Here is a 25,356-nt window from a genome sequence, read left to right as displayed (position 1 = left end):
AAATTCATTAATGTGTGTTTAAACACACTAAATCATATCTAAAAAGTGAGAAAGAGCCTATGGTCAAAAAATTAAACTAACTGCATAGGTACTGTTTACTAAGTCAGCTCATTTATTCTCTGCAATTGGACTAATAATACATATAATACTGTAGTCCTCAGTAACAACAGCTTTACCCATCCAAAAAAAAAAAAAAAAAAAGACAGACACAAGAATGTTTGTGTATGGAAGTTACTTTCAATTTGAGGTAGAAACTTAAGTTATCTTTATAAAAAAACTCCAAACTGCCAAAACAAATTTAATTTCATGTTGTAAAGGTTAAAGCTTAATTTGCCTCCATCAAGGCCATGAACAGGGTCAACAGCAGCTGGGAACAGTAAAGAGGGGAAGGGGTGTTCCAGGTGGGCAATTAGCAAGGACAAGGCTCAAGGAAAGAACATGACCTTTCAGCAGGCATAGACCTCTGACCATGACAAAGGATAAGAGGAACACCTAGACTCTCAACTGTGGCACTCCTGACATTTCGGACTAGACTATTCTTTGTGGCCTGTCCTATGCACTGTGGGATGTTTAGCAGCAGCCTGCAATGCAGGAGATGGGGGTTCGATCCCTGGGTCGGGAAGATGCCCTGGAAGAGGAAATGGCACCCCACTCCAGTATTCTTGTCTGAGAAATCCCATGGACAGAGGAGCCTGGCGGGTACAGTCCATGGGGTCCCAAGAGTCGGACAGGACTTGCAACTAAACCACCACTGACCTCCATCCATTAGATGCTCCCCTGCGGTTATGATGGCCGAAGGACCTCCAGACATTGCCAGCTCTCTCTCATGGCTGGGGGTGGGACCCAGCAAAACTGCCACCCACACCTCCCCCACCCCCAGCTGAGAATCAACGAGTTAAAGCATAAGCAGGGGCCGGGTCACAGAGGGACTCATAAACCGTATCAGGGAACCTGGAACGTACTCTCAAGGGAAGAGGGAGCCACTGAAACAACACGGCAGCGTGATCAGATTTCACCCCGCAGGGCACCTCCTCCACGCGAGGCTCTGGTGGGTGCCAAGGACACAGCAGGGAACAAGGGAAATGAGAGTGCCACCCTCTTAGAATTTAGGGTTTTTTTGCAAAGACAGAAACAGTTTTTAAGTGTTTAGTGTAACTTCATTTTGCAACAAGCATTATGAGGAAAAGAAAATCGGGCAACACCAGAGAGGAACTGAGTGGAGGGAGTGAAGAAGCTCTTGCATTTGGACAATTAATTAGATAGTCTGGGGAAGCATCTCTGAGGAGGGGAAATAAATCTGGACTGAAACCCTGGATGGCCATGTGGAACCAGCCATGCAAAGATCCAGGGAAGGAGTGTCCTGGGCAAAGCTAGAAAGGCTCTGTGCAGAAATAGGCTGGTGTGCTGAAGGAACAAGAAGGTCCAGGGCCAGGTGAGTGTAGTGGATGGGAGGGGTCCTTGTGGGGGCTCAGGTGAGGTCAGCGAGGTTGGTGGGGCTACATCCTATAAGATTTCCTCAACAGGAGATGCTGAAAGGTTTCTAGATAAACGAGTACCATGATTTGACTTACATGTGGGAAAAAATTCTAGGGAAAGTGAAGCTGAGATACTAGATAAGAAACCATTTCAATACACCAGGCAAAAATGGAGGTGGAGAGAGATGAAAGAGCCGGGCTATGTTTAGCAGCAGAGCTAACAAGCACTCATGGTTTAGATGAAGGGAAAGATGGGAAAAGAGAAAATCTAAGATGATTCTCTGCTGGGTTTTTGGCTTGAACTACTGGGGAGATGGGAGTGGCACTCACTGAAATGGAAGAGACTGAGGGAGGAGCAAGCTGGGGAGAAGGTGAGGAAACCCAAGAGTTCTGGTTAGGACCTGGGGCTTTGACATGCCGTGAGACACAAGAGATGGACCACGTGTGGTTTCAAGGCAAATCTGAAGGTCAGGCTGAACTGTATATGTGGACATTGTGAGACTGTAGATTGCTTTTAATCACCAGCACCAACGGCTGAGTTCAGATGGAAAACAGGGGCCCAAGTACGAAGCCACTGGACACACCAACGCTTCAGGGTCTGCAGGGGAGGAGCCGGCAAAGGAGACACACACAGGGCGAAGTGAAAGGCGCAGAAGCCGAGAGACAGCGTCCACGGAGGGGAGAAGGCTCACTTGTGTCAAACGTTGCTGAGAGATCAAGTAACAGAAGAGTAAAGACAAGACCTGGACCCGGCAACATGCAGGGCCCCAGAGCCCTGACACCAGCAGTTTCAGGGGTGCCGGGAAGGAAACTGGACTGAGGATAAACGGGGAAGGAAGTGGAGACAGGGATCACAGGCAACTCTTTAAGGAAATCTCTTCTATGACAGGAAGCAGGCAAATGGGCTGGTAGCCAGAGGAGAAGAGACGACTTCTAGGTGGGAGAGACTAGAGTGTGTCTCTACACACTGCAGCAGAGGGAAAGCCGTTGATCAGCAAAGGCTGGGGATAATTACGGGAGCGAGATCCTTGGGCAGAGGCAGGTGGGAGGAGGTCGAATGCCCTCATGGGGGTGGGGCTTTGCAGCAGCATCTCTTGGGTCTCACAGGCATGTCAAAAGGCCCACCATACCCATGGAGAGAAATGAAAGAGCTGGGCTATTTTTAGCAGCAGAGCTAACCAGCACTCATGGTTTAGATGAAGGGAAAGATGGGAAATGAGAAAATCCAAGATGATTCTCTGCTGGGTTTACATCCAGGTCTTGTCTTGACTCTTCTGTCACTTGATCTCTCAGCAACATTTGACACAAGTGAGCCTTCTCCCCTCCGTGGATGCTGTCTCTCAGCTTCTGCGCCTTTCATGGTACGGTTATAGGCAGAGGTGACTGGTACAGCCTACCTCAGCTGCAGGCAGGTGTGGGGAAGATGAAGCCCAGCATGTCCTAGCCGCATGTGGAGAAAGACTATGGCAGGGCTGGGTGGGAGGCAGGCAGAACCAACGTTAGCTATGATAAGACGTGTGGGGCAGGAAGGTGCCCCCAACCACAGGGCTGTGGGGGTGGATTAGCAGCAAGACTTGGTGACACATCAGACTGAGGGGGGAGAAAGAGTGTGGTCATGAATAAAATCCAGCTTTTCAGTCTAGGCAGCACTGCTGGATGATGGATGCTGCTGCCATTCACCATGAGTGATGCTGGGAGTAGGCTGGAGGGTGAAATGGGAAGTAAAGGACAGTTCAAGTGGAACCACACCTGACCCCAGCGGACGTCCAAGATCAGTGTCCAGTCAAATGCACCCACGAGCTAGGAGTTCAGGGCTCTGGCTGGAGATGCGGTCCTGGCAGCTGTCTGCATGTGGAGGAAGCCACTGGGATGAACAGAACCATTAGAAGATACAAGGGCAAAGGAGGAAACAACAGTGAACAGGATGGTGGGAAGTGGAAAACAACAGCCTAAGCAGGACCATGAACAAGTACAAAAAGAACAAGAGCTCTGAAAGCCCCAAGAGTCTTGTCACAGCTAACACTGGTTAAAACTGTTACAAGTATTTCAGTCAGGAAAACTAGAGCGAATATTTCATATTCTGATCGATGAACTGAAAGTGAAAGTGTTAGTTGCTCAGTCATGTCCAACTCTTTGTGACCCCATGGACTACAGCCCGCCAGCCTCCTCTATCCATGGCATTTTCCAGGCAAGGATACTGGAGCGGGTTGCCATTTCCTTCTCCAGGGGATCTCCCCAACCCAGGGATTAAACCCGGGTCTCCTGCATCGCAGGCAGATTCTTTACTGTCTGAGCCACCAGGGAAGCCCAATTGATATATTTTTTTTCATAGTTTTAGATATTTGTGACTAACCAATAATAGGTTGGAGTAGGAAACGGCAACCCACTCCAGTATTCCTGCCTGGAGAATCCCATGGACAGAGCAGCTTGGTGGGCTACAGCCCATGGGGTTGCCGAGAGTCAGAGGTGACTGAACACAGCATAGCAGTCAGGAGTAGGTACCTCTGAAAAGAAAGCTTAAGGGGCAAGCATGCGCTCTCAGGTCTTCACTCCACAGGCTCTGGCTAGAGATTAGCTCACGTGAGCCCCGTTTTCCACACTCAGTGTAAGAAGTAAGGACAAAGGAAAAGACAACATGTGACATCAAGGCTGCCAGATGTCCAGTGGCATTAAGACTGAGAATGTTCTTGAGGTAATTAGGCCTGATTTGTGTCAGGCCTGGAACAAGAAGGCTTCTAAGGCAGGGCTTATCTTCCCTGGTAACTGCTGCACATTCTTACTGTATAAAATGCTGGGGGCCCTATTTTACTTATAAAAGGAAACTGATGGGTTTTTAAAAGAGGAATCTTGGCAATATGCCAAAACAGCTGAATCCCTTCTTCCCTCCTCCCTTGGCTTTAAAAAAGAAAAAGAAAAAAGAAAATACATCGGTCATTATCTCCCATTTTAAGCTGAGCAAGCCCCTTTGACTCGGTCTCCCTGTCACCAAACTGCTTCTCCACATTCACAGAGTGCTTCTCACCACCAGGAGGCCAAGCCCATTAGAGCTGCACTGGGATGGGAAGTAAGGGGTAGAGAGATGTTCTTGTCACCTCAGACCTGAGTTTAACCGGTGCCAGTGCCACTTCCAATTAATTTAAAAATGATTCCAGGAAAAACATTCCTCAATACTTAAGCTGTTTGAAGGCCCAAGAGCGTGACAGATGGAGCCATTTCTGCATCTCATGATGACGTATTCTGAGTGGTCGAGGAGGTACCATCAGGAAAAGGAAGCCAGGCTGGGGCTGCTGACAGGCGGTAAGCAGAATAAGAAACTGAAGCTCTCTTCCTGGAGACAGAAGCTGGTAGAAATCTCTGGAAGCACTGAAACTAGATTAGGCGAGGATGTAGAAAAATGTTTTAGCCTCTTTTCAGACTTCCCCTGCAGACCACTCAGAAGTGGCTACCAAGAAACCATTTGCCAGGAGACTCCGATTTGTTTTTAATCTTTGACCTAAACCAATGAATAGTATAGAGCATGAAGGCGGCTTCCTTCTTAGATATCTTAGAAGTGGAAAACTCTAAAGCTTTCCCTTAGTTTTATTTTACGTATGGCGGTGGAGCATTCACCCTAAATGCTGCTTTCATCTGAAATGAGTAAACATAGTGCAAGAACAAATGCACTTAATACGAGATACACCAAAATGCTGGTAAAAACTGAAATCAGCAAAGCGTCGCGAGATTTGACTGTAATTAGCAAAAGCCCTCATGTTGGTCATAAGGTAATTAAGAAGTGGGCCTAAATATTAATATAAAAGTACTCCTAGCAACAGCTACCAAAAAGAGACTGGAGAAAATAAGTTTTATTAGAGTACATCCAATATTGTCCCAGAGATGAGGTGTTATAGTCCTTCCTGTAAAAGATCTTTCTTAGAATACATTCAGATGGCCAACAGGCACATGAAAAGATGCTCACCACCACTCATTACTAAAGAAACGCAAATTAAAACTACAATGAGGTACCACCTCACACCAGTCAGAAAGGCCATCATCAAAAAGTCTACAAATAACAAATGCTGGAGAGGGTGTGGAGAAAAGGGAACTCTCCCACACTGCTGGTGGCAATGTAAATTGGTCCAGCCACTATGGAGAACAGTATGGAGGGTCCTCAGAAAACTAAAAAACAGAGTTGCCATTACGATCCAGTAATCCCACTCCTGGGAATATATTAACAAAAAACTGTAGCTCAGAAAGAGACATGCACTCCTATATTCACAACAGCACTATTTACAACAACCAAGACACGGAGACAACCTAAACACCCAGCAACAGATGAGTGCATAAAGATACGGTACACACGTGCACAACAGAATACTACTCAGCCAGAAAAAAGAACAAAACAGTGCCACTGGCAGCAACACGGATAGACCTCACTTCAGTTCAGTCGCTCAGTCGTGTCCGACTCTTTGCAACCCCATGAATCGCAGCACGCCAGGCCGCCCTGTCCATCACCAACTCCCAGAGTTCACCCAAACTCCCGTCCATCGAGTCGGTGATGCCATCCAGCCATCTCATCCTCTGTCGTCCCCTTCTCCTCCGGCCCCCAATCCCTCCCAGCATCAGTCTTTTCCAATGAGTCAACTCTTCGCATGAGGTGGCCAAAGTACTGGAGTTTCAGCTTTAGCATAAGTCCTTCCAAAGAACATCCAGGACTGATTTCCTTTAGGATGGACTGGTTGGATCTCCTTGCAGTCCAAGGGACTCTCAAGCGTCTTCTCCAACACCACAGTTCAAAAGCATCAATTCTTCGGCGCTCAGCTTTCTTCATAGTCCAACTTTCACATCCATACATGATCACTGGAAAAACCATAGCCTTGACTAGATGGACCTTTGTTGGCAAAGTAATGTCTCTGCTTTTGAATATGCTATCTAGGTTGGTCATAACTTTCCTTCCAAGGAGTAAGCATCTTAGACATAGAGGTTATCATATTAATACTAAGTGAAGGAAAGACAGACAAACAGAAAGACAAACACCAAAGGATATCACTTATATGTGGAATCTAAACTATGACACACATGAACTTATCTACAAAATAGACAAAGGGAGCCGACTTGCAGTTGCAGGGGGCAGGGAGGGCTGGCTTGGGAATCTGGGACTAGCAGGTGCAAACTAATATACAGAGAATGGATAAACAAGGTCCTACTGTAGAGCACAGGGAACTACATTCAATATCCTGTAATAAGCCATAATGGAAAAGAACTTTTAAATAAGATCTTCCTTAGAACAGGAAAGGGCTGCCCTGATAGCTCAGTTGGTAAAGAATCCGCCTGCAATGCAGGAGACCCTGGTTTGATTCCTAGGTCAGGAAGATCCCCTGGAGAAGAGATAGGCTACCTACTGCAGTATTCCTGGGCTTTCCTGGTGGCTCAGCTGATAAAGAATCCGCCTGCAATGTGGGAGACCTGGGTTCGATCCCTGGATTGGAAAGATCCCCTGCCGAAGGGAAAGGCTACCCTCTCCAGTATTCTGGCCTGGAGAGTCCCATGGACTGTAATAATCCATGGGGTCGCAAACAGTTGGACACGACTGAGCGATTTTCACTTTCACTTAGAACAGGAAAAATCAAATGACAACTTTTAGAGAAATCTTTAAAATATGTTTGTTTTAACATGTTTAACTTTTAGTTTTTTAAAGAAAAAGAGGTCTGGGCTTTTGAGAAAAAAGCAACCTATATTAAATGAGGAGGAAGACGGGCTGTAGAGTATGCACGACTCCAATCACAGATTATTCCCATAAAGGCCTGTACAGCAGCAGGGTCTTCAGAGAGACAGGTAAAGGAAGACATTTTCCATATGTCAGACTGGCAAAAAATTCAGAGTAACAAAAGCCACTACTGGCAAGGATGCTAGGAAACTTGTATACATTGTTGATATCTTCTAAATTTTATATATTTTCCTGGGGGGACATTTAACAATAGATATCAAAAACATTTTTTAAAAAATACACTTCAATTCAACAATAACATCTTGTCTTTAGAACACATTTCTTGACAAAACACAGTACAAAAAGATGTATGCCTATAGAGGTTTACCATGGTGTCTGATAGTAAAAAATTACAATTTAAATGCTGCTGCTGATTAAGTAAATTATAACTTACAATTGAGCACCACATAGCCATTAAAGTAATGGAGATTCACATACTCTACTATGCAAAGATGTTCCTATGACTATTCAGTGAAAAAAAGTTCTAGAGTAGTACAATAAAAAAATGTTTTACAATTATATGAACATGCCTATACAAGGTCTAAATGGATGTTTCTACTATAACAAGTGATTACAACTCAGAGATTTCTGGTGATTTTTTTTTTAACTTTTCTACAATGACTTTTTAAGCAATGTGTACATTTTTTTTTTTACAAAACACAAAACCATCTGTTTAAAAAAAGATAGGTCCTAAATATTTTTCTTTAAAAATAAATACCAATATATATAAATAAAAACAAATACTTCTTATTCCATGGTTAATAAAAAAACTCTATTTATAAGTTGATTTTTAAATTAAAATCTTGGGACAACTTAAAGTATTTCACAATAAATGAAAATGTTTCCATTCATGGTTTTATTACTATCAAGGTTTTAGCTCCTGTGAAGACAACTGTAACTGACTTGTAAATTTTAACTATACCGAGTACCGTGAATATATTCTATTCAAACTACAATAAATGTTAGCAGTGGGTGATTCTGACCAGTATTTTGAGATAACCTCGCCTCAAATAAATGTAGAACACAGGTCCATTAAGCATGAAAAGCTATAACGATTTCGATCATATTAATCTGGAATTTTTTATACACCTAATGCTTTTCCTTCAAAGGGAAGGGAAAAAAAAAAAACAAGACAGTCTAACCACAAATATGCTCAACCTCTCAGTCTATACCGACTATAAACAATAAAGGTAAAAAAGTTAACATTTAAATAACTGTAGGTGGCATGGTTTTTCTTTTGACAATTGAGGGGTCACCAGTTAGTATCACTAATGCCCTTATTTACTGCCTGAAAAGCATTTAATCTCCACAAGTCTCTAAACTTAACATGAACCCATACTAAATGTTCATTCTTTTCACAGTTCAGATGCTGTGATAAAATAATCACATGATAAAATACCATAATTCAAAGTAACTGATGAGCCCATTCTGAGCAATCAGGCCATGCCCACAGCTGGTGAGCAGGGTGGAGCTGGTGTGGTGATGCCAGGCTGGACCTGCACTGATTCTGACTTGAAGGTAGGCAGGGGTCCCACTTTAAACCCTGGACACCCTGATCTGCTTCAGCTGGCTGACAAGATAGCTTCCACTAGCTCTCTCCTTTTTTAGAATCTCTTCTTAAATGATCTACCATTGTGTAAATTAAATTTTTTTATTTATATCTGATACATTAAACATGTTGCACGTGAAATGAACTTCTACACTAACTCTGAATAAACAACGAGTAAATCCAAAATATTTCTAAGAAACTGAAAAGCTTTGCTTTAGGGCTTCCCTGGCTACTCAGTGGTAAAGAATCACCTGCCAATGCAGGAGACACCGGGTTCGACCCCAGACCCAGGAAGATCCCACAGGCCGTGGATCAACTAAGCCCGTGGGCCACAATTATTGAGCCCACCTGCCCAAACCACCGGGTCCATGTGCCGCAACTACTAAGGTTTGCACGTCCTAGAGGCCGCGCTCCCCACTAGAGAAGCCACCACAATGAGAAGCCTCTGTGCCGGGAAGGCAGCGCACCACAACCAGAGCGCAGCACCCGCTCACCGAAACCACAGAAAGGCCCATGCAACAACCAAGACCAGCACAGCCAAAAATAAAAATCAGTAAATAAAAATTTTAAAAAAGTTTTGCTTTAAGCATTTTCAACACGGTCCCTTTAAGGCCAGCAGATGGAGCTGTGAATTAAAACAGGGAACGCGAGCTGCTCTAGGTCAGCCACTAGAGGGCACCCTTTTTTATGGAACTGGTTTATACCAGAGATTTATTTACAATTTAACTATCTGAAGCAGGAATTGATTCTGATTTACATGTGTTTCTCTAGAATGACCATCTCAATACTAAGTAAATGCAAAGGCTGGGACCATTTATGCTCAACATTTTTTGACTAAAATTTTTCCTTCCTCACATTAGAATGATATTTCCTAGTTCAGTTCAGTCACTCAGTCGTGTCCGACTCTTTGTGACCCTGTGAATTGCAACACCCCAGGCCTCCCTGTCCATCACCAACTCCTGGAGTTCACCCAAACTCATGTCCATCAAGTCGGTGATGCCATCCAGCCATTTCATCCTCTGTCGTCCCCTTCTCCTCCTGCCCCCAATCCCTCCCAGCATCAGGGTCTTTTCCAATGAGTCAACTCTTCACATCAGGTGGCCAAAGTACTGGAGTTTCAGCCTCAGCATCAGTCCTTCCAATGAACACCCAGGACTGGTCTCCTTTAAGATGGACTGGTTGGATCTCCTTGCAGTCCAAGGGACTCGCAAGAGTCTTCTCCAACACCACAGTTTAAAAGCATTGATTCTTCGGTGCTCAGCTTTCTTCACAGTCCAACTCTCACATCCATACATGACCACTGGAAAAGCCATAGCCTTGACTAGATGGACCTTTGCTGGCAAAGTAATGTCTCTGTTTTTTAATATGCTATCTAGGTTGGTTGGTCGTAATTTCCTAGTAAGAGGCAGTAAATAGTAATAAAAGTTCATCCCTGGAATCAGGGCAACCTCACAGTTATCATCAAAACTCTCTACATGCAGAACTGAAATATACCATACTGCTCTCCGTAAGCCTCAGAGCAGAGCCATCTAACAAGAATTTCCTTGGAAAATCACCCATACTGTCTACCGGGGAGCTCTGTCTTAGCTCAGTGCCAGGCTGAGGGAAGGCCCACATTTGTCTTTTGAATAAACAAATTAATAAACACCATGGCTTTTAAGAGATGTATCCTAAAAAATTACCAGTGGGTTCACTTTTCTGTGAGACTTCTCAGACATGGCAAAAGTGCCCATCTAAAGAATCAATAGTGCCAATCAGAAAAGAATTCTGCCCCTCAGATATTTTATTTGGGTAATAATCTCTCATCAGTGCCATAAAATAAAGTTCACATTCTAGACACTAAATAGCACAGCTGGGGGACACGTGTGCCCCTGCGGCTGAGTCATGTCGATGTACGGCAAAGCACCACAATACTGTAATTAGCCTCCAATTAAAATAAGTAAATAAATTTTAAAAATAGCAGTCTAGCCCATAAAGCCCAAGTTCTCAAGCATATAATGTAGAGCCTAATTTTGTTGGTCTATGAAAATCTGGATTGATTCTTTATGACTCTTCTAAACCAGACTGTTCATATTTCTAAATACCTTAAAACTTCACTACTTGATTTATGACCTACGCTGCACTCTAGAAACATTATCAGTTCCGTGCACTCAATGTGACGGCTAACAGACTGCCATTTTTGTAAAATCAAAAACTTAATAACGACTCTTATTTGCATCCCCCCCGCCACGCACACGGAGTTCATATGTGGTCAAGGAGGCTTTGTGAACTCCCCAGCAGTTGTGCTTTATAGTCAGCATAAATTAATAAAAATAAAACCTAGGACTATTTTTTAAAAGCAGTATTACTGTTAAAGCAATACATATTTAAGAGTTACAAAGAAAAGTAAAATAAGAAATTGATCCACACACCCATAATTCATTCACATATTATCACCAGACATATTTCCTCCCAATCTTTTCCATTTGTTTTCAAATAACGGCTCTCATATTATAGGAGGAAAGAACGGCCCATCCTATACCAGACTGAGGTCAATTATAATGTTAGGAGATGAGGTTCACATTGAAGATACCCAGTAAAATCTGTCAAGTTATCAAGACTGTGGATCACGCCACAATCAAAAACCAAATTCACTCCCTCCGTCCCCTGCCCTGGCCCCTCTGACCTCCTCCTTTATTGTCCATCTTAACTAAGGGAGGTAAAACTGGAAACAGACTAGGTTCTGCAGACCATCGGATATGCCTTCAAATCTTGACTCTGCCAATTACAAGCTGTGTAATCTTGGGCAAGTGACTGACCTGAGTCCTCATTTCCTAATTTATAACATGGGAGATATTAATACCTGCTTCATAGTTACTGAGAGGATTAAATAATCTGCTATGTCTGAAATGTCTGGTACAATGCCTGAAATGAAGAGATTTTACATTGATCAAAAGGAAAACTGAGGTGACTAAAAATCATCAAAAAATCTTCAGTCACAAGTTCTCTAACTTTTTCAATCAATCCCTATTTTATCGGTACAATGACTATTGATTGGGCAGTTACTTTAAATATAAAGATTAGCCTAGGAAAAAAGCAACATCTATTTGCTAACGTCTATTTGTCTATCAGTATATTTTAAGTCAAGAGTACACTAATGCCTATGTAGTTATGATTAAACCAAATGTGAACAATTTAATAATATCACCTGTTACTCCAACAACTCCCCCACAACCCTTGCATTCATTTCTCTATGCCTATCAGCACACACTATTGTCAACCCACAATCCGGGAGACCTGGGTTCGATCCCTGGGTCGGGAAGATCCCCTGGAGAAGGAAATGGCAACCCACTCCAGTACTCTTGCCTAGAAAATTCCATGGATGGAGGAGCCTGGTAGGCTACAGTCCATGGGGTCGCAGAGAGACACAACTGAGTGACTTCACTTTATCAGCACACACACATGCTGTTAATTCAACCAACTTAAAAAACAAACACTCTCTTGATCCCATTCCCCCTTATAGCTATGACCCCATTTCTTCCTTTCCCTTTAGAGCCAAACTCAAGACTTGTCCATACTCGGCCTCCAATCTCTCTCCTCCATTCTCCTTCGCATCCACTCCACTCAGGCTTTATCCACCAATGACGCCACGTCGCCAATTCAGCAAATGATCAGTTCTCATCTAACGTGATGTGTACCCGGCATCCACCTTTTTTCACCTGGATCCAGGTCGCCATTCTCCTGGGTTTCTCTACCCCTTTGGTAGGGAAACCTCCTCGATATTCCTCAACCTCTAAACCTTAGAAATGCCCAAGAGCTCCTTCCTCAGACCTTTTCTCTTTCTGCTCTGCATTCACTGCCTTTGTGAACTCATCTGATCTCGTTACAGAAAAATCCCAACGAACTTTTTGGCCAACTCAATACTATCTACATACTGATGAGTCTCCAATTTATACCTTCACCTTGACCTCTCCCCTGAATTCCACCCCTGTATATCTAACTGCTTACTTGACTCTCCACCTGGCTCCTGGCTATCTAAAAGCTGTCCCAAACTCACAAGCCCCAGACTGGGCTCCTCACATGATCCCCTAGCATCTGTTCCACTCACACTGGTCCCGTCCATTTCCTAGTTGCTCAGACCAAACCCTGGAGACATCCTTGACTTGACTTTCACCTCCAACATTCAATTTATAACAAATCCTTATTGCCCCTACCTTTGAAACACTGATATATCTGGAACTTCTTTTCATCAACTCTACTGCGGCCACCCATTCTAAACCACTACCAACTCTCATCTGTCACAAAGAGCCTGGTCCACAGAACTTCCCATTATTCTGAATGCACAGCTCTTCAGCTTGGAGTATAAATTACACACACACAGGCACTAAGTCTTTTTCCAATAATGTGTAAACACATTAATAATTGAAATAACAATTTTAAAATGCTTTAACTATTTTACAACGATGTTTATAAATATGGATGTCAAACAGCATAGAAAGCTATTCCAAATTAAATAATTTTTCTGAACAAGTAGCTCTCGCCAATTTATACAGAACAACCATTTGCTATGAATTAGTCATTACTTTAATTATATTTGAAGTTTTACCACCTTCAAATATTTAAATTATTTATATGATTTACTAGTAATGACAAGCTGCCTAGTATTAGCAAGAATTCAGGCAATTCTCTGTCATCACTTCCCAAGACAGTAAATAAACTATATACAAATTTGAAAATCTGGACGATTTAGGCAGGAGACAAAATAGAATCAACATTCCAGATACCAACTATAAGATTGTAGTTACTTACACTGTGCACTCCTAAAGCCTTCCAGACTGCGAAGCTGATCACACCGACCCCACACCAGGCATAAAGTGAGCCCCATCCCAGGGCTCGCAAGGCCAGGGAAGACCCGCTCTCTGGTAAGGCAGCTGTGGCCATACTTCCCTGCAATGAAGACAGAAAGGCTGAGGTAAAAATCATCACTTTGAAAGAATAAATATTTGGAGAGTGTTTGAAATTAATGACTCTCTGGTAAGCACCATGATCACTGGGACACCGGACCAATCCAAGTTCAAATTCCAGCTCTGCTACTTAATAACTGCATAACTTAAATCACAATTTCTCTGACAAACATCTGAGTGTGCAAGACACCATGCCAGAAGCCAGGCTAGGTACACAGAGCAACTTCTCTCTGATGAAACACTTCGGTCCCGGGTGGGGCTGGGTGACGCAGCCACCTAGAAGTTATGACTGAGACGGAGAGGGCAATAGCAGCACCGCGTGTACGAGCAGGGCGTCACGGACCCAGAGGCGGCGGCCACCAATCCACCCGCGGGACAGCACCGCGTGTACGAGCAGGGCGCCACGGACCCAGAGGCGGCGGCCACCAATCCACCCGCGGGACAGCACCGCGTGTACAAGCAGGGTGTCACGGACCCAGAGGCGGCGGCCACCAATCCACCCGCGGGACAGCACCGCGTGTACGAGCAGGGCGTCACGGACCCAGAGGCGGCGGCCACCAATCCACCCGCGGGACAGCACCGCGTGTACGAGCAGGGCGCTACGGACCCAGAGTCGGTGGCCACCAATCCACCTGTGGGAAAGGGAAGTCCTACTGAGTGTGGTTAGCTACTCCCATATCTCCTGTTTTATGAATAAGCTGCACAAGTGGTATTCATACACTAAACATTTCTTTTCACTACTGATTAAATTAGACTGATCAGAAGGACCAAAGCCACATTTTTCCTTATACCATTAAATGACCGTGAATCCTATTTCTAAATGAGATTAATTTTTTATAAGACTGCAGGACTGCAATCTCCCAGGGATCCTGTATTTCCAAATACTACATAACAGTTAACAATTATATATGAAAAGAAAAGTGAAAAGTGTTAGTTGCTCCGTTGTCTCTGACTCTTTGCAACTTCATGGACTATAGCCTGCCCCAGTCCTGTCCATGGAATTCTCCAGGCAAGAATGTTGGAATGGGTTGCCATTCCCTTCTCCAGGGGATCTTGCTGACTCAGGGATAGAACCCAGGTCTCTTGCACTGCATCAGATTCTTTGCCATCTGAGCCACCAGGAAAGCCCCAACAATTATATATAGCTTTATATATATATATAGGCAGGTAGATATATGTATATATGGCTTATATTGCTCCCTTACTATATGACAAGCACTGTTTAAAGCATTTTGCATGTATTAATTCACTCAGCCTCACTTACTATGATCCTCATTTCACTAAAGACCAAACTAAGGCAGACAGAGATTAAATAACTTGTTCAAGGTTTCACAGCTTATAAAAGCTAGAGCACTTCAGCAGTCTGGCTTTATAGACTAACAGGAATTTGCCATTCAGTCATTTCTCACTTCTGATTCTAAATACAACACAACACAAAATGTAAATGAAAGTATCTTTTTAAGTGGAAACAAATCCACAGTGTAAATTAGAATAAAAACTATCATTACTTAGGGTAATTTAAATATTCACACTGCTGAAATAGACAAAGATGTGATGATACTTATGGGTCTACTTGAAACCAACTATGGGACAGTCACTTATTCCCACAGTTTGAACTGAATATGAAATATAATTTATCCTTTGAAAAAATCTTAAAGGAAACGGTAGAATTTAGGAAATATTAAGAATTTATTATTTTTCTCCATGCGCCTGTCTGCTGAAACACATTAAACATCAACAAACAAAAATAAAAATTTTAACTTCCTCAAAAGCTGAATCTTACTTTTTTCTGATTATATAATCACTGAGGAAAATTTGGTATGTATAAAAAAATAGGATGAATAAAAAAAACTTCCATCTTATTATCCAGTAAACCATGGTAAATATTTTGACATTTTAAAAACAACACCACTAAAATGTTTTTAATCTTCAACTTTCATCTTCTCATAGTGTCAAGAACTCAAATATTTTTAAAGGTTACGCCGCAATGACACCATAATTTACTTAGCCATTCATTATTAATATATACTAGCTTCAGGTTTTTATATTAATTTTTTTGTATTAAAAACTTCCTTGTGCCTAAACACTTATCTACATTTCTGACAAAGTCCTTGGGGAAAATTCCTCAAAACAGAATTACTAAGTGGGGGAAGCATGAATATTTTATAAGCTGATAGACATACAAAGTATTTTTCAAAAGGTTGTACTAAGTTACAATGCTGTTTTATGAGGACCATTTCAAGCTAGCCAGCATCAGATGGTCTCAGGAAAACTAAAAACACAACACAGACAGACTATTTATATTTCTATTGTTACTGAGAATGAGTATTTGTTCAAGTTATGAGCCAACGTTTATGCCTTTTGAATTGTATATTCATGTTATATACTTAAGTCTTCTAATTTGTATATTCTTTCTATATTAATGTACTCAGAAGCCCTATCATATGTGCTGTAATATTTCCCTAGTTTGTTTTTTTTAATGATGGGCTCTTACTTTCTTGACCAAGGATGGAACCCACACCCCCTGCAGTGGAAGCGCAGTCTTAACCACTGGACTGTCAGGGAAGTCCCAGGTTAGTTTAATCTTTTTATTTTGCTTGTTTGTTTTTGGTCAAAGATGCATTCTAAAGATTTTAAGCTAACTGGCCTCATCCAAGTCACAGTCATTTCTCTTTCCTTCTAGCTATACTTTTGTTTAAAAAACTTCTTTACCCCTAGCTTTTTCGTTCATCTGATATTTACTTTAGCCCTGTTGGAAGCTGGTAACTAAAGGGAGTTCACTTCCCCAACAGTTTAGCAACTGCCCCAGCACCATTCTATGAATTAATCCTTCTCCTCTTAAACTTTTTTGAGAAAATTACATACAGAGGTTTGTTTCTAAGCTATTTTTATACTATGAATTTTATACCAGAATCACATAGATGTAATTACAGAATCAGAAAAAGTCTGAATATTCAGAAAGTGTTTACATCATGCACATTACTTTTTGTCAAATATTTCTTAAGTTTTTACCTATTCATTCTTCCAGAAAAACCCTAGAACATTTTGTCAAGAGTCCTTCCAACTCCCACTCACCTCATTCACTGACATTTTCATTAGAATGACATCAAACATTAGCTAACTGGTAAGAGAAAATCTGTAACATCCTGTCTTTCATCTGGAAATATATTTTCATTTACTCAAGTCTTTTTTTTTTTTTTAGAAAATTGTCTTTATATTGCTCAACCCATTTATTTTTTATTCAATCCATTCTTAATAAAGATTTTGTATTTTTTTTAGGCATCTATTTATGATTGAGAATGCTATTCACAGTACATAGAAACATTTTGTTTATCTGTATCCCTATGCCTAAAACCTAACAGATTCTATCTAAAGACATACTTTTTGCAGAAATAGCCTTGTCCCAACCAGATTCTCAAGAGATTTTCCTTAGCCATCTTCTATGATGAAAACAATATACTACTCTCTTATCTTATTCCTTTTCTCAGGCTGCTATAATTTCAGTGGTTCCCTAGACACTACAGACCTCACATAAATACACCAACTTCTAACTGGCTTATTTCCATCCAGAAGCAGTATCATTAACCAAATATTATTACACCAGGCTCAGTTTAGGTGCTGTGGCTTAAGTTTTATTTTTGAAACGTAAATTAAAAATTTTGTATTTCCCTGAGGACAAAAACTATATATGTTATAGATATACATAAATCTTTTTTAAAGTCTACATAAATCCACATGTTTTGCTAAGTAAAAAAGGTAACGATGGGTTATAAACACAACCCTTAATAACACAGCAATACTTCCAACAAAATCTTAGGTTTGCTAAACTTGCAGATTTTTTAAAGGTACATGCTGTATTTGTCTGTCAGTCTCAGAAACTGACTGTGAGGGAAGTGAATTATTATCAGCTACTGTCTATATACTCTAAAACTAATTTTAGTCAAAATGATGTTAAAAATTGATTTGTTCTTAAGTTTTTAAAGGTCTAGTCACCAAACTTTACCCACTGGAGTTACATGTCACATGGCCTTCATACAGCCTGCTCAGAGCTTTAAAAATGATCACTCACTGACTGGCAGCAGCAAAGACTGACTTGCCAAAAAATAATGTTGCTCTTTAGATATAACTACATGCGCTAGTCACATATGTATAAATCAAAGCTGTATTTTTCTTCAGTGCCACATTGTTTATTCTTTTCATTTAAATTAAAATGAAGGCGTGTGTGCATGGAAGTTGATTTTAGCAAATCACAATGCAGTTATGATCCTTAAAACCTAAAACAGAAGAACTGTTTTCTATTATTTTGTATTTATAATACCTCTTATGCTTAAATGCACGGTGCCTTTTATATTCTATGTATTCTTAGGAAGATTTAATCTATTATTCACAGGTACAGAAACTATCAAGAACAAATTGTTCAGTTGGTCAGAAAGTCAACTGCTTCCCTAAGAATAAGGTTCATGTTTTTAGTTTTTTTCTTTTTCAGTTTAATCTTGGGATGAATCTGATATAAATCAAATTCTGATATTTAAAAAGAATGTTCAATCTAGCGATTTCTCCCACAGAGCATTCTTAGCTGATATATTTTGCTATATTCTTTACATCATAGAAAGAGCTGTGTTGCATTATACCAAAGTAAACATTTGTTCTTATAATTTCTCAGAAGTTATAGCTGTATCAGAAAGATGATGACTCACCCTTTCTGTCTGTTCATTACCTAAATGGGTCTTGAAATAACTCAGTTATTTGAAGAATATTTCACTTCCAAAAGAGGATGTGCTCAAATTTCCTGATCTCAGGATCCATTTATACTTGGATTCCAAAGATTTCTGATTATGTGAATTAAAATAACCATCCTACAAAACATTTAGCACAAAAAGAGGCAATGTTTTACATTTTTGCTAATCTTTGAAATGTCTGCTTTAACAAAAGAGCTTTATTTTCACAGATGCATCTATCTATATTCAACCTGTTGAAATGTTTTTTGGTTGAAGTACACAAATACTCAAGACGGTAAAGAATCCGCCTGCAATCTAGGAGACCCAGGTTCAATCCTCAGGTTGGGAAGATCCCCTGGAGAAGGGAATGGCTACCCCCTCCAATTTTCTTGCCTGGAGAATTCCATGGACAGAGGAGCTTGGTGGGTTACAGTCCATGGGGTCACAAAGAGTCGGACACAACTGAGCTACTAACACTTTCACTTTTTTTTTATACAAATAAAATCTATCCTCACACAAGTATGTGGTCGGAAAAAGGAGTATTTTAATAGCCTTTCTTTGATATATACCCAAACTCGACAAATAGTTTCTTAAAAATGATCTGCAATATGGAATAAAAAATCATATCAATAAATTGTTGTACTTTGTTACATTAAAATCCATTGGTCTATTTTGCATTTTGAATGGAACTTTCATCCATGTATCATGATCACTGAGAAAATACTGACTTGCCAGAAGAAGTTATCTTTCAAATTCCTAACATCATTTATTAAATATTAAAATCACATCATTAATATCACTACCAATCTCAGAAAAAAGCTTCAAGTGTTCAAGCAGCTGGCAAGTTCACAATGGCAGACACAAGTTTTCTAAATTCAATTTTTACCTATAAATGGTAGAATTTTATTATTGGTGACACATACTAACAATTGCTCGCTTGAAGAGAAGGTTCATTTTGTTCATTTTGAAGAAATGTCTACCTACTTCTGAATAACTATAGTTTGTCAGTTGCTCTTTCAAGTGAAAACAATATATCATGAAAAAAAAGTGGCTAGTTCAGACTGTAACTCAATCACACAAGTGCTTTATCTTGAGAAAAACATATGACTTTGGTATAATGCAAAGTGCTTTATGTGTACTTTCCATTTCTTCACACAGACCTTACAAAGAGGTTATGTTCAAGGGTCAAGATATTAAAAATAATTTTACTGCTTCAACAAGGATATTCTTCTGCAAAGATGGCATTAACCACAGGTGCGCAGAAAGGAAGCCCACACTGCCCGCCAGTACACCCGGGGCCGCTGCCTCAACTACAGCACGGCACAGCACTTCTATCCTTTACTGCTTCTGTACCATGGGCGCAAGTGTCTTAGCAGGACCACAACAGTAACTGACTTTACAGACCCCCCACAGGGTCTCAAGAATCCCCAGGCTGCTGTGGGCCTCAGTTTGAAAATCACTGTGTTAGATCATAAAGGCCATATCAAGGTATTTGATATCAAAGGTATCAAATCTTAGAACTGCAAAATAGAATGCAAAGTTGTGAACGTGTGTTGTTTTTTTTTTGAGAGAGAGAATTGCTAGCTTTCATCAGATTCTCAAAAGATCTGTGAACTAAAGGTTATCATGTTAACTTGGATTTAGAAATCAACCAAAACTCCACTATTAAAGCATCATTATCACTCAGGTTTCACTGATTTCTGCCTCAAGATACATATTTCTGCTCGGAAAATATTCTGTAACATAGGGAGGAAATGACCATGAAGTTCCTAACAGTGATTTGGAAAACTCCCTATGAACCCTGAGAATATTCAGAGGAGAAACCAAATGCACTTATAATGTGGTCTCCCACCATTCTTAGGGCTTAAATATAATTATAAGATTATTAAAGATAAATACAAATCAAAAAGGAATTCAACTGGTTTATGATTTTTCACATAGCACTTTTTCCAAAGAAAATATCAAATTGTAATTATATTGTTACTTGTGTGATTATTTATATAACATCTGTCTCCCACACCAGACCTAGCTTCCTGAGGGGTACATGTCCTGTTCATTTTTGTATCTCTTATACCTAGCTAGCACAGTGCCTGCACATAAAAGATCCCAAATAAACATTTATTTTATTTATTAAACATTTAAATTTATTGAAGAAATAAGTTAATGGATAAATAAACCATAAGATGTAGGTAGGGTAGAGACAGGACAATGCAGAAAAACAACCACAATGGGAAGAAAATTACTCAACTTGTCCATGACAGGTGACTACTCAAATTTGCTCATGGAATTAGGGTTTTCTGCCCTCAGTTGGTTATATTCATTCAACCAAAATTTACTGAACACATACTATGGGCTAAGGGCTTCCCTGGTGGCTCAGTGGTAAAGAATCCACCTGCCAACGCAGAAGTGGGTTCGATCCCTGGGCGGGGCAGATCTGTGAAGGAAGAAATGGCAATGCACTCTAGTATTCTTGCCTGGGAAATCCAATGGATAGAGGAGCCTGATGGGCTACAGTCCACGGGGTGGCAAAAGAGTTGCACACAACGTAAGTGACTAAACAACAACTACGTGCCAGACAATTTTCTAGGGAGCGGGGCTGCTGTACTGCACAGACGTGCATGGTTTCCAGGTTCAAAGAGCTGGCCTGTTTTTCATCTATACCAAGATGCACTATATTTCAACATTTTAACATCTCTGAGCCAGAAATGGCTACTGTAGTGCTGTCTCAAGAATTTAATTGGCACTTTTTTGGGTGTGTGTGCTACATACAATATGGGGCCTCTTACAACCGAGAACAATTTACCTAGATTTAGCTTTAAGGTCATGTTGTGAATAGGAAATGTATTGGACGAGCTTTCAAAGTCTTGTTCTGCTAACAGTTTAAAAAGCACATAATTACTTCTTTTAAATGAAAATAAAGACAGTTGATTAATCTGTACTCTTCTTGAATCTATGAAGTCCACACTGGTTAACTTCTTAGAGTAATACGAAAGGCCATCAACAGATTCTATTCAAAACAGCTGCCACTAATTTGTAAACAGTAATTGTGCTACCAACGGATTTTTATGTCACAAACCTTATTGAACCACTCAGGACTTTTCTTTTTAGCCAAAGACAATGTTGTGGCAAATCCAGCTAGCATTCCTGCTGCAGCAACAGAACCCAGGAAAATTCCACCTGTCAAGAGTTTTGGAGGAAGGAAATAGAGGGTGGGGAGAAGGAAGAAAAAACAAAAAACCTGAAGTTAAAAAGATGGACACAAGTAAGTTTCAGACACTATTTAAAAATCAATTTCGAAATTCGAGAAACGATAGCTAAGAAGCTCCTGGCAAAGGTAAATGATAGCGGCTGTGAAACCTGCGTGGCCGCACGACCCCTGGTTCCTGAGGCCATTCTAGTTTAAGTGTCCCAAGAGCACAGAATAGGCACAGGGTCTATTACCCTCTTTCTCCCGAGGACGAAAAAAGAGACATTGGGAGTTAGAAAGGGGAGGTGCTGTGGGCGGGGGTGAGACATGAGAGAAACTGCAGAGGGAACGGAGTAAATGCAGCCTATATTGAACACCTCGCGGGACCAGTCCACTAAACTCAGGGCACTCAAACCAAGGTCTCCCCCGGTAGCGTGTGCGTGGGAACGCCCGCTCCAGCGCAGGCTAGCGCCCCGGGTGAGCCTGACCTGACACCTGCACCTCGCCACACCACACCTTTAACCAGGAAAAGCCGGTCATCGGCAGACACCGAGGCCTCCGGCCGAGAGGACGGTTCAGCAGGCCCCGCGTCCCCCGCCTCCATGTTTCTGAGCTTTCGCTAGTGCGTCCGCCGCCAACTGGACCCGGGTAGAAACGAGCGCGAGATCGAAGAGAAAGGTTCCGCTGCCACCTGCCTTTGTGCAACCCGAATACCGGTCCGGAGAACGACCTCTGCAGGCAAACCTTCTCTGCTGCCCTCGGGGCCCGGGCGGAGAAGATGCTGTAGCTTGCACCCTGGGGGGCAGTGTCTTCCACGATTGTCTAACCCGGGAAGATCATTTGCCCGCTCCAAGGTGATGATCGCTGCACTTCAATACTGTACCTACTTGAAACACTGCTCGGTTCTAACTCTAGGAGGCAGTGAGGGGTCGCAGATTGCGCCAGGAGCCTAGTCTCAGCCTGGTTAGAGACCCCGCAACTCGGTTTCGCGATCGGCTTCACACTGTGTCCAGGGAGTTGGCTCAGTCTTTCCTCCGTACTTTGCTGGGAAATTTCGTAACCGTAAAGCTGTCACTTTAGATGTAAGTGACAGGGTGAATATATGCTTTCATTTCTTTGGGGGAAATACCTAGAGGTGGAATTGCTGAGTCAGAGAACAGACATATACTTAGTTTTATAAGAACTGACTCATTTGAAAAGACCCTGATGCTGGGAAAGGTTGAGGGCAGGAGGAGAAGGGGACGACAGAGGATGAGATGGTTGGATGGCATCAACGACTCAATGGACATGAGTTTGAATAAACTCCCGGAGTTGGGGATGGACAGGGAGGCCTGGCGTGTTGCAGTCCACGGGGTTGCAAAGAGTCGGACATGGCTGAGCAACTGAACTGACAGGTTTTATGCTTGTAAGACTGCCAGCCAGCCAGGTAGTGATGCGCTTCCTACCCCCAAGTTTTGATTGATCGGCCGTCCGAGGGGATTGGATGCTAACTGAAGTAAATGGCATAACCCCCGCGGGGAGAGCAAAGGACCACCCTAAGGAGTTGGTAACTCTGAACTTGAAGGCAGCCCTAGAACGCTCACCATCTGCGGCCAACAGACAGACCTGATCTTCAGACTCCGGGGCTCGTTTGCAGACACTGGTGGATTCATTAAATGGCCACTGAGAGTAGGAGGCTGGTAGCCATAGAAAATCTTTTCAACCTCTCAAACACAGACACCTGACGTCATCCTTGGAAAAATGAGGCAATCTGTCATTCCTGTTAGTTCTGAGCAACAACAAAAGCCATGAACTTCTTGAGGATGGGAATGGAGATCTCTGTTCATTTTTACATGAGTAAGGGAATGCATCAGTTAAAATGCAACTAATAGCCCAAACTTGGGCTTAGGTCCTCAATCGCTTCTAAGCTCTGTGAACTTGATTGAGTCTCAGGTACCTCAGTTTCCCCACCTGCAAAATACAGAAACCGATAGTACCCACCTCACAGTATTGCTGTAAGAATTAGATGAAGCAAGGTAAGTAAAGTGCCTGGCCCAGACACTCAGTATATCTCAGGTCTAGTTATTATCCCCCTCAATTCCAGTAGCTGTTTGCAGCATTGATGCCCAGGTTCTATCACTGAAGATGGCGGCTCTGAAGGTCCAAGCAGGACAGATTACAAGCTCAACAGGGCTTCTGACAACAAGCCAGGTTGAGCACTCCTGCTCTGTTTAAGTTTCTGACTGGGAGAAATCTCAAAGAATTTAAACTTTGGATTCTTTGGAAGCACAGCGTCAGCATCTGAAAGAGCTCTTTAAGTTGGCAAATGCTAAGCTAATTTGTTTAAGGTCAAAAACTCTGGGATTGGGAACTAGCAATTGGCTGTCAACAAACCCACACAGAAGAAGGGCTTCCCTTATACACAGTGACCATAGCAGCTACTAATAACATTTATTTAGTGTTTTCTGTGCCTCTGACATTGCCCGAAGTGCCTCAAATGAATTATCTCATTTGATCTTCTCCATTGTGGACCCCCCCAAAAATATTGCCTGCTGTTTCAGTAAACAAAGAATATTGCCCTCCATCCAGCCATCAGCCACTGCAGCTGCCCCAGCGGTGCACCCTGAGGTGAATTCGGATGGAGAAAAACAGGATACTAGCCCAAGATACTTAAGGTGCATATCAAAGAGATGATTTCAATGAGCCAGTCTCTTGCGTCTTCTCATACAAAGAAAAGCACTAAAATCAACTTGAGATGTCTTGTTTTTTGTGATTACCAAAAGCGCCTCAATATCCTGGCTCCTCCCTTACTTCTTTTGTAACAGTTCCTCAGAGCTATCTAAAAGGCTGACTTCCAGGCTATTTAGTCCTCAGTAAGGTCCTTAAGAGAAGGCAATAGCAACCCACTCCAGTACTCTTGCCTGGAAAATCCCATGGACAGAGGAGCCTGGTAGGCTGCAGTCCATGGGGTCACTAAGAGTCAGACATGACTGAGCGACTTCACTTTCACTTTTCACTTTCATGCATTGGAGGAGGAAATGGCAACCCACTCCAGTGTTCTTGCCTGGAGAATCCCAGGGACGGCGGGGCCTGGTGGGCTGCCATCTATGGGGCCGCACAGAGTCGGACACGACTGAAGCGACTTAGCAGCAGCAGTAGCAGCAAGGTCCTTAAGACATAATTCAACTTTTCGGTTGCGTGTTTTCAGTCAACACCATAAACTTTGAAAAACTAACTTGCTCAACACATATAGCTGTTAAGCGGCAGAGCCAGGATTTTAAAGCAGCCCCATCAAGTCTTTATCCACTGCCGAGGGGCCCTCAAGCTTGAGGTTGATAACTGGAAGCACCTGGAAGGGCTTGCTGGACTGTACTCAGTCGCTCAGTTGCATTGGACTCTTTGCGACCCCATGGAATGTAGCCCACCAGGTTCCTCTGTCCATGGAATTTTACCAGGCAAGAATACTGGAACAGGCTGTCATTTCTGCATTAGGAGATCTTCCTAATCTAGGGATTTTCAAACCTGCGTCTCTTTCATCTCTTGCATTGGCAGGTGGATTCTTCACCACTAGCCTCACCTAGGAAGCTCTATCTCTGCCTTACTCACAGTTCACATCTTTAAAATCCATATGAACAGACCATTGAACAGTACTGAAATTGATTCAGAAATTTTAAAACTCCCAACAAACAAAAATGCAGGACTGCTTTAACACTTGAAATTCTCTTCTCGCAAGACTAGAGAGGAAAAATGCTGGTTCCTCAA

At 42.0% G+C, this 25,356-nt stretch overlaps 1 protein-coding gene across 1 annotated transcript in view; it reads right to left on the bottom strand.

Annotated features, from left to right (window-relative positions):
* Positions 1-22,283, bottom strand: part of TMEM242 (transmembrane protein 242) — a 41,531-nt gene extending 19,248 nt beyond the window's left edge. Inside the window, exons 1-3 of the mRNA XM_006075698.4 lie at positions 22,132-22,283; positions 21,505-21,605; positions 13,556-13,693 (exon numbers count right to left, since the gene is read on the bottom strand). Coding sequence (XP_006075760.1) covers positions 13,556-13,693; positions 21,505-21,605; positions 22,132-22,219 — 327 coding nt within the window. The 5' untranslated portion in view covers positions 22,220-22,283. The remainder of the gene's footprint in view (positions 1-13,555; positions 13,694-21,504; positions 21,606-22,131) is intronic.
* Between the last annotated feature and the right edge of the window lie 3,073 nt (positions 22,284-25,356).

The sequence above is a fragment of the Bubalus bubalis genome, chromosome 10 (genome assembly GCF_019923935.1).
Source record: "Bubalus bubalis isolate 160015118507 breed Murrah chromosome 10, NDDB_SH_1, whole genome shotgun sequence".
Lineage (NCBI taxonomy): Eukaryota > Metazoa > Chordata > Mammalia > Artiodactyla > Bovidae > Bubalus > Bubalus bubalis.
This window is presented reverse-complemented; position numbering and strand designations above follow the sequence as displayed.